The sequence below is a fragment of the Pezoporus flaviventris genome, unplaced genomic scaffold (assembly GCF_033815535.1).
Source record: "Pezoporus flaviventris isolate CSIRO_AGI_PZ_B2104156 unplaced genomic scaffold, CSIRO_AGI_Pfla_v1 ptg000013l, whole genome shotgun sequence".
Taxonomy (NCBI): Eukaryota; Metazoa; Chordata; class Aves; order Psittaciformes; family Psittacidae; genus Pezoporus; species Pezoporus flaviventris.
In genome coordinates, this window is record NW_026892561.1 from 7,559,270 (window position 1) to 7,569,035 (window position 9,766).

At 46.9% G+C, this 9,766-nt stretch overlaps 1 protein-coding gene across 1 annotated transcript; it reads left to right on the top strand.

The window, feature by feature from the left end:
* The first annotated feature begins 3,320 nt into the window (after window positions 1-3,320).
* On the top strand, window positions 3,321-7,402 carry TMEM53 (transmembrane protein 53). The gene is made up of 3 exons (XM_061451089.1): window positions 3,321-3,594; window positions 4,163-4,275; window positions 6,056-7,402. The coding sequence occupies exons 1-3, from the start codon at window positions 3,321-3,323 to the stop codon at window positions 6,716-6,718; spliced, it is 1,050 nt and encodes a 349-aa protein (XP_061307073.1). The 3' UTR covers window positions 6,719-7,402.
* The last annotated feature ends 2,364 nt before the right edge of the window (window positions 7,403-9,766 follow it).

Sequence of the window (9,766 nt, forward strand, 5' to 3'; positions counted from 1 at the left end):
TTAAAAAAGGGCTTAGAAGATAGAAGAAGTCGGTACTAAGGAGTTTCTACCAAGATCAGATTTAAAATCTCTGGCAAATAACATAGAATCATTTAGGTTTAAAGCACTTACTAACCATTAATTTAGTCTCATTATCCTTTATACTAATTTCATAGATAGAAAACCTGAGGCGAAAGGATAGTTCTGCTGTGTCTGAAGCTGCACAATGAATTTGCAACAGACTTGAGATTATTTTCCAGGGCAGGTGGCTTCACCACAGGAGTTCTCTTCTCTGCTCTGTTAATAAAGTCATTTTGATGTTACCCATTACCCCAGCCTTGGTTTCTCACTAGCCTCATGATATGAAAACTGCATCCCATATCTGACCTGCCACAGAATAACTAGGGTGAAATGAGATCACAAATAGGTATGGATTTATGGGGAGTGACAGGGTCAAGGGGCTGTAAATGCCTGTTAGCACAGCAGCGCAGCGTGCCCTCATTTGTGTGACGCAGTGACAGTCATTTGGACTGGGTCCACATCCACTCCAGGAAGACGTGCTTGTTCTTGTCAGTGGGAGAGCACTTTGGGACCCTTTGGCACAGCAGATATTTGCTCTGTTTTTTACTTAGCTAATTGCTATGGCATGGTTTTAAACAATCTAAGAAAACCTAAAATTGTAAGAACTATAGACAAGTTGACAGAAAGTCCAGAAACATCCCTTGCCTGCACTTCCTTCCATCCCTTCATACAGGTGTTAAATAAAGCAATCCATAATTTGCCCAAATTCTTTTGCACACTTTTCACTCACTATGGTATATCCCCTAGTCCAACTTGACAATTGTGAAGGTACACTTTGTAGAGGAATGAAACATTAGAGGATTAAGTTTTCCATTCAGGTAGATGAGAATTCCACTGATGTGTATGTGTTTGGCCTCAAGAGACTGACCAACCTCAAGGAGCATTGCAGTTAAACACCAGTGTCTGTGCAGCAACAGGTGCAGAAAGAGGGATGAGGTCACAGACATCTACATTAACACAGGTATGTTGTCCTCCATCAAGGCATAGCAACATGCTTGAGGATGAGAAAGGAATTCATGCACTATGTAATACCGGTCTGGAACTTCCTACGTAAGAAAAGCACCATTTTAGGTTCTATGTAAAGTGTGGTTTAGGAGGAAAAAAAAGTTACAATGACACAAAATCTTCAGGTTTCAGAATAAGAAGTTTCTTTCAATGCAATATAAGTTACCAAGATTACCAATTTCCTATCCACAAAGTTCTTAAGCTTTTTTTCCCTAGAATATGGAGCAAAATTCCAGATCAGTTCCAGAATATCCCCAAGCTGCTCAAAAGTAACTTTCTATTCCTATTACCTTGAGCAGACTGAAAGCAATGACCAAGAGATGAACATGAACCTCAGTACCTGAAAACAGTACCTGAAAACAAACAAACAATGTCTTCAAAAAGCTGTCTAAGAAACAATGTTTGAGAACTTAGACAAGATGAAATCTCATTTGGGAATTAACGGTCTGTGCTCTGTAAGGAGCCTGTGTCCTTGGCAGGGCATTTTCAGGATCTCCTTTGCAGGTAAGCAGGTTTAAAATAAATCCATTTTCCCCAAATAGTTGTGATTGAAAATGTTATTAGCCATAACAAATGTTAGTGCTGACAGGAGAATGGCCTGTTAGGGGCCTCTGGTAAAACAGTCAAGTGAAAGTCATATTTCACATTACTGCGAGCATTTTCCTGTGATTTACAGAATATTTGTGAAACATTACTTGCAAGGCATATGATTGATATTGAGAGAACAGCTAGTGTGTAGGGGGAACCTGTATTTCACAGCGCTGTTTGCATGAAATTTACAGTCCCATAAAGTGCTCCTCTGTCCTCAACAGAGATCTAGTTAAAAGAACTTTACAGTCTGAAACATCCCAAAATTGATTCTAAATTAACGTTTCCATATTTATGTTGAAGATGCTGGTGGTGTAATGCTATCCTATTTTTATTATAAAGCTGGAGTAAGCCCTCCACTATTCAGAAATACCAGCACCAGCCTCTAGACGTGAGGATTTTAGGGATATGTAGGGCTTGCCTATGAATCAATGGCAAAAAAAAAAAAAAGTTGGAAACAATAACGTGAGGCTTCTGAGGATACAGTGGTATCAGTCCCTGGTTGCTATAATAACAGCAGCTGCTGACAGAGTAGTCATTACAAGTACCCTGAAAATGTACATGAATATTTTTATGATGACTATTTTACATATGGGAACATACAGATGGATACATATGGGAAGTTAAGTGACTTGCCTGAGTCGTTTGTCACTGCTAGTCTCAGCACGTAACTGGCTTCAGACTCTGCTCTCAACAGTGCTGGGCTGCCACCCCAGTCCACTGGACCTAATAATCAAAACAAGGCTGGGTCAGGGCAGAGCTTTATTGCTGCCAAGAAAAGGACAAGTGATTTAGCAACTGTCTCTAGCAATTCAGCAGTTCTTTACATCCAGAGTGCTGCTAAATCATCAGATTGAGATCAAAAGACAGAGTGGTATTGCATCAGCTTCAGCCTGAGTGTGAGGTGCCAAGGACTGACAGCCTTGAACTCATGGAAGGACACAGTGACGGTGATTTGGCACTACCTTTGCATCTTGCAACACTAAGACTGTGCCCAGCCTCAAGCAAAGCTTAGCGCTTGTGTTTCCCCAGCAGGTTTCACCCCCTCCTGCCACACCTCAAGTCCCCCACAACCCTCCTCATACACAATGCACCTTCCTCAGTACACTCCAATGCCTTCCACCCAACCCCTACCCACCCACAGTCCCACTGGCCCCTCCCTCACAACACATCCTGCCTCCCAGCACCACTGTTAACCCCAGCTACCACCCCAAACCTAACCCCTGCACTCCCCTCAACCCCAGCCAGGCCCTGCACTGGCCCCTACGTAGATCCCAGCCCCTACCTGCCCTAATCCACTGCAGCCTCAACATTCCCCACTCCAGGCCTGAGCCAGCCCAACTACACCTCAAAACCACCTCAGGCCCTACAGTCCCTCATGCACTCCCTGTCCCCAGGGGCTCCCCCAGACCCAAACGCCCAGCTCAGGACCAGCAACCCCCTCAAGCCCCCACTCCCAACCTAAACCCCAGCCCCTCTGACCGTGTCCCGACCTCCACTCCCTCCAGTCCCCCGCCATCCCGATCCTTCCAGGCCCTACACCCCCTAACGGCAGCGCCCTCCTCGGCCCCCCACTTCCCCTCAACCTCCCTGAGGGGGCGGATACCCGCCGAATAACTGACACCTCAGCCGAGCCAATCATAACCCGCTTTTACCCCTCCTGCCCAATGGGAGGGAGAGTTTACACCACAGTGGGCGGGGCTTCCCCTCCGGGTGCTAAGGGCGCGTTGCTAAGGAAATGGGGGGCGGGGAGGGGACGGGACGGAGAGCGAGGCGGGGTCCGCGCTTCGCCTTCCCATTGGCTGCGGGGCGGGGCTGGGGGCGGGGCTTCCTGTGAGGGCCAACGGAAGCGCCGGTGGGGCGGGAGGTGGGGGTCTGTGGACGCGGGCGCCAGCGGGATGGAGGATGCGGTGGTGGAGCTGGCGCCGGGGGACGACTGCGGTGAGGGGGACAGCGGGCCGGGGGGGCTCCGAGGGGAAAGGGGAGGCGGGGGGACCAGGGGGACCCCAGTGACAGGAGGGCCGGGGGGACCCTAGAGGGTGGAGAGGCGGGGGTCGGGCCTGGGGGGCTCCCGGGGGTGGACGAGTGGACCAGGCCTCGGGGGTTCCTGAGGGCGGACGTTGGGGGACCTGTCAGGTTACGGGAGGGGTGGGAGCCGGGGGGACACGTGTAGCAGGTGTGTGATCGGCTGTGGAGGGCAGCGCAGGGCACTTTCCCCCCCTGTAAGTGGTCCCTGATGCCTCCCCAGCTCCTGGGAGGTGTCTGTGTCCCCCGTAGTGGTCTGCACACTGCTGGTTATTCATCAGTGGAGAGCTTTGGGAAGCTGCAGGGATTGAAACTGTGCTGCAAGTCCTTGTGAAACTGGGATGGGGCAGTGTGCATAACTGACTGAGAAATTAAGCTAATACCCAGTTCACCATTACCTTTAAACTTTATTAAGCAAGTTGACATAAGTTCTGATTCTGGTTGACAGGAGGACAGTCATTTGAAATCTTGTGGTTTCTTTCAGAAAGCAGTACCAAGAGAGGGCATGCAGATGGTCAGCCTGTGGTGATCCTTCTGGGCTGGGCAGGCTGCCAGGATAGATACCTGGCCAAATACAGCACAATCTACAGCCAGAAGGTGAGTACCTGATTCATATTTTTATGACAGTCATGCAGCTCTCTGACAAACTGCCTCTTTGTGTGCATGTTGGTAAAATCACTCTAGAGCCTCTCAGTCTGAAGAGTCATTGGGAGTGAGTGGCAAGTTCTGTTGTCATTGGAAACTCCTTGTCTCTTGGAGCCCAGGCAGTGCTACCTAACAGTGGCTGATGTCACCTCTGTGTGTGCAGCTGAGACAAAATTACTGTCTCAGAGAAACTTGTGTGAATCACTGGAGTATTTTTAGGCTTTTGAAGTTATTCAGGAATGATACGAACTATGTTAGCTTTCCAAACAGGTAAACATGTGGGGAAAGATTATGGGTTTATGGCTTCCTAATCGGTCACAGCACAGACTTGGTGAGGCCAGGCTGAGGATTGACAGAACCTATCAGCGTCTGTCATTTGTTTGGCTTTTGCTTCCTGTGAAGGTGATTCATCTAAATATTGTAATGCAAATTCATTTTACCCTGTCTGTGAAACAGGCATCCTATAATAATCATACCTGCTTATTGGGAGCTCCTTGTGTTTGAGCTGGAGAGGTCTGTGTAATTGCTAGTTCTGTAAGTTATAATATTTTCTAATACTGTATTTTACTGCAGTGACCCCAGCTTGTAGATCCAGTATTTATCCAGATCTGTTTCAGCTATAGGAGGTAAAGTTTGTACATTAACAAGATTATTGTTAATGTGTAATCTCGTGCAAGAGTCATTAATTGCCTTGTTCTAGTGAAGAATTAATTTTGAAGTGACTGTTGTGACTAAGAAATGCTGCTGAGCAGATGGGGAGCATGTTACATGGCAGCATAACTTTTTAAAAAACACTTTTCTGTCAGAAAGATGACACAAATGGGAAAGGAGAGAAAGGGGTTTCTTAGCTCCCTAGCAAGGAAGTGGCTGCAACCATGGTAGGACTCTATAGAAGACTTTGATTTAAGAACTTGATATCCCCTTCTTTGTTGTTGACTGCTTATGGAGCTCTGGGCCGGAGGGCTGACTTCGTGGCTTTGGCTTGTGTTTGTCATTGTGTAATGTCAGTGAGTTTAGGTGGTAGAAAAGACCTAAAGCATTTAAATGTAGTGCCATCTGCTTTATTTAGAAATTCTGCCAAGACCCTGTTTCCCAATCTACACCTAAATGTAAGGCCTTAACTGTAAAGGCAGTTGGTCAGGCATTCTGAATCTCTGAACTACTGCTCTTCATTTGTACAGCTGGAGCACTTCAAAAAGGCTTATGAAAATCATGTCAGTGTTTATTGTGGGTGGGTCTTGGAGACAGCTGCAAATAAGTACTACCCAAAGACAGGAAGAAGTTCCTTCTCCTTCTTGCATTTGTTTCAGTATCACGAACTAGATGTGTACCAGAGCAGGCCCCTCTTACCCAAATGGCTGATACCTACGGTTTGTAAATCAGAGAGATGGTTTTCTCTTCCTGGGTGAAGACTAACACTTGTAAAACCTCGGGTGGCAATGTCCACAGGGGCTGTGCCAGTTAGTACAAGATCTGAAAGGATTTAAAACATTATCAAATCCAGGCCTCTGGTACCACATAAGCCTTTTCATAATACTGTGTGCTGTTATGATTATTATAATCCTATTCATATTGGTGCATTGCTACAGATACTGAAGACTTTCTTCTGGCCCTGTAGTTTCTGTTGGAAACCTGTCCCAAATGTTCATGTTCTTTGTGTTGATGCTTGCCTACTCCATGTAATTTACAGCACAGCCTAAATGTCTGTGGGGTCTCCTTCTGTTCTTCTTAGGGGTGCACTGTCATCCGCTACACAGCTCCATGGAGGATGGTATTCTTCTCTGAGACCTGTGGCATCAGGTCCCTCCAGACCCCAGCCAAGCGACTTCTGGAACTACTCTTTGAATACAGCATTGAGAACAGACCAGTTCTTTTCCATGTTTTCAGCAATGGTGGTGTCATGCTGTACCGCTACATCATGGAAATGCTCCACTCTCACAAGCAATTTAAAGACCTCAAAGTAGCAGGCACCATTTTCGATAGTGCCCCTGGCAGAAGAAACCTAAGAGGAGCCCTTCGTGCCTTTGCAACAATCCTGGTGTCCAGGAATGTGCTGCTCAAGTATTTCCTCTTATTTGCTTTTGCTACTGCAGCTGCTGTGCTGCGAATCTTGCTGTACCCATTGACCCGCTTCATCCACAAGAGCCATTATGATGTCCTGCTGAAAGCACCCTCGCGGTGGCCTGAGCTTTACCTCTATTCCCAAGCTGATGCCATCATCAAGGCCAGCGAAGTGAAGTCCATGGCTGATGCCCGTCAGCGGCTTGGTGTCTCTGTGAAGGCTGTGGACTTCGCATATTCAGCTCATGTTAGCCACATGCGGGCATATCCCACCTATTACAGCAGCCTCTGTACGACTTTCCTGTCTGACTGTCTTGAGGGCTCACCTCAATAGAGTTATAATGACCACCAGTGTTTGCCTCTTTGCTCAGTTTATATGGGAAACTTCACCCCCTTTGCCTTTACATGTTTGGAGGGAGGGAAGTTGAGACTTATTAGCTGTTTGGGTTGGTTTTTTCTCTCCACCGTATACAAGTTTGAAAGCCTCTGTGTTACAGCAGAAGGTAGATAAGGATTAATTTAAAGTACTGAAGGTGAAATCCTAGAATGGTTGATGTTGATGTGCTTTGATGATGGCACCAGGGTGTCAGAGGCCAGAATTTCACACAGGTGGTTATTTGTTTCTTCCTGTTCTCCTGTTGTTCTCTGCTTTCCACGTTGTGTCCTTGTTCACTCATGTTCAGTATGCGTGGTCTGTTGCCTTGTGCTGATTTTACATGTCTTTAGCTGTTTTTTTCTTCTGAGCCATTTCTTTTACCTCACAGTGAGCAAACAGAAGCAGCTGTGCAGGATTTGCCTCTTCTCTTGGTGCATCCTATCTCTTGCTATACTGCTTGCTGGAGTTCAGGCCCAGAAACCAAGTGTAAGACCTGGAGAAAGTGTGTGCAGGGCAGTGTGGCCATACTATCATCTGGTTCCACTAAACAGCTGAGATAGAGCATTCAAAGCTTTGATCCTTGTTGAGAGCTCAAATGTTTGTGATAACTTTTGTGGTTTTCAACTAAAACATGTAAGTTAACCTTTTTGAATGTGTCTTGTGTTTGTTTCTCTTTCTTCCAGTCTTTTGTGTGTTCTTCTGAGTAGTTTTGCTTCCTATGAGAACTTCTGATTTATTATTGTGGGTCTCTGAGCAGCCTATAGTGTGCATTGGGAAATGCAGGGAAACTGGCACAGCTGTAACCCCAAAGACCATAGAAACAGAAAGGTGGAACTACAAAGAAAAATGAAACTGTCTCTTGGAGCGATGATTTATGCTGGCTGTGTCTTAAGTCACTTCCAGCCCACAAATGACTGTGACTTTCAATGTTTTTCCCCATAATGTTCTCTTCAGATGATCAGGTTTTGCTGTATGTGCAGCATGTACCAGTAATACAAGAAATTAATTCCACCTAGTGAAAAAGTTGCTCATTGTACAGCTCTTCAGCCACGTTTGGTTTTGGGGTTTGTTGTTTCTTTGTGGGAGAAACAGTGATAAAGACAGAAGAGAGCCTGCTAGTATGTTTAGTTCATGTCACAGCATTGCCAGTTAATTAACCTTGTGGTGGACAGGATTAGCCAACTTTAAATTCCCAGTCCAAGATTGCCAGAAACAGGCTGTGGAGGGCTGTGATACAGGCTTGTTTGAGCAAGGGCCTGCCCTTGTAAAGCAGGAACATAAAAAGCACGAGGGTTTTCATGGCTGTTTGCTGCCTGTGGGCTGCTGTGCTTGTCTTTCCCACCCTTGGGATGCTGGCATCCACAATTACAAGGCACTTGCTGTTCTGAATCGAAATGCAGAGAGGGAGCTCTCTGTGGAAGTACACCAGGGTGGGTTGTGGACGGCAGCCAGCACAACTGTTTTTAGCAGGCTAGTGTGGCAGCATTTGTTTAAAGTGAAGAGTAACCCCATGTTGGGCATGGCTGTAAAGGATGTACTGGGGTAGGCAGGTGATAATTAAGTGAAAAGGTGTTGATAGCTTGTTTTATCTTCAGCTTTTTTTAAAGCAAGAACTGGCTCCAGGCACAGGAGTCCTTGTTGCTCAGGTTGTCTTCTGTACTTGTGATCCCAGTTTCAGCTGCCACTGTGAAGATGAGCTGTGATTGCCCTGGGTAAGATAGGTAGATAGCTTCAGCCAGCTGCTTCTCCAAACCCCCTAGAGTTTCGGCCTGTAGAATCCAGGCATGGTCCCCTATACCCAGAGATCAGAGATCTCGCAGCTTTTTAAAGCAGGCCCTTGGTTTGTGCTGGCTGTGCTGTAACTCCTGAGCTGTGCTCTGCCTGCCTTCCCAGGGATCTGGGCTGTGTCTGCTAAGCATCCAGCCCGTTTGTGGCACTGGGAAAACTCTTAGGGAGTAGGGGTGATAAAAGGTTATTTAAGTAGCGCTTGCCCTCATGCTGGTTTCTATGGGTTCAGTATTTACAGAACAGTTAAACACTCCGTAACATACTGGATTAATGCAGTTGTGCTGGGCTGGGAATCTGCTGTTCCTGTTTATTGCTGTGGGTGTTGGAACTTCTCCTGTTTAAGGACTTGGGCTGTTGCAGAGCATGGCTGGCAGGAGCTGGAGCTAAACCCTCTGTCCCTGTGCAACAGGGTGGCGAGGTTCCCTCTGGGAAGAGCCTCACCAGTGTCAGCTCCACATTCACCTCCCCACCATGGGATTGCTGCTTCCCTAATTCAGTACAGCTTTGCTCCAGCTCCCCACTTTCCACAGCAGCAGGCAGGGAGCAGGTGCCGGAGCTCTGCAGTTGGAGATGCCCTGGGCTTTACAGGTGGGAACCTGCTCATGGGCATTTCCACTGCTCAAACTTGACTTGGAGTTCAGGGCTAGTCAGTGCACACACCTCTCTAAGAGCAGGGGCTTCTCCAGCAAGCCAGTGATTTACGGAGGCACCATCAGCATCAATATCTCCTGGGTGGGTTTCGTTTTCTGTGTCCCAGCCAGTTTTAATTATGCTTATGAGCAGTGGTGTTAAATGTACTGTCTGATACATCACCTTCTTCTTGCCTATACAGTATGTATGCTCACAGTCCCCTTTCTGCCCTCTTTATTTCTGTTGCTTGTTATTTAAAACAGAAGGTTAATAACTTGGAGCCTGAAGGCACACGGCCAAGAACTGATCCAAGCACTACTGGATTTAAAAAATCCAGCTTCAGATGTTTAATCCTTGCTAAACTGTCACAGTTTGGTGCAGCCTGGGTTCCTAAAGAGCTTCAGCCCGAACACTGAAAGCCAAAGGTTGGGATATCCTGGTAAATCCAAGTAAATATCTGAGAGGAGCTATGGGAGGGTATTTATTTCAGATGTGGTCTTTGGGAGGAAAAATGCAGCATCCCTGGGCTTGCCTTGTGGGATGGGAGCAGGATATGGCACGAGCGATCTCTGCTGGGGGGGTGCCTGT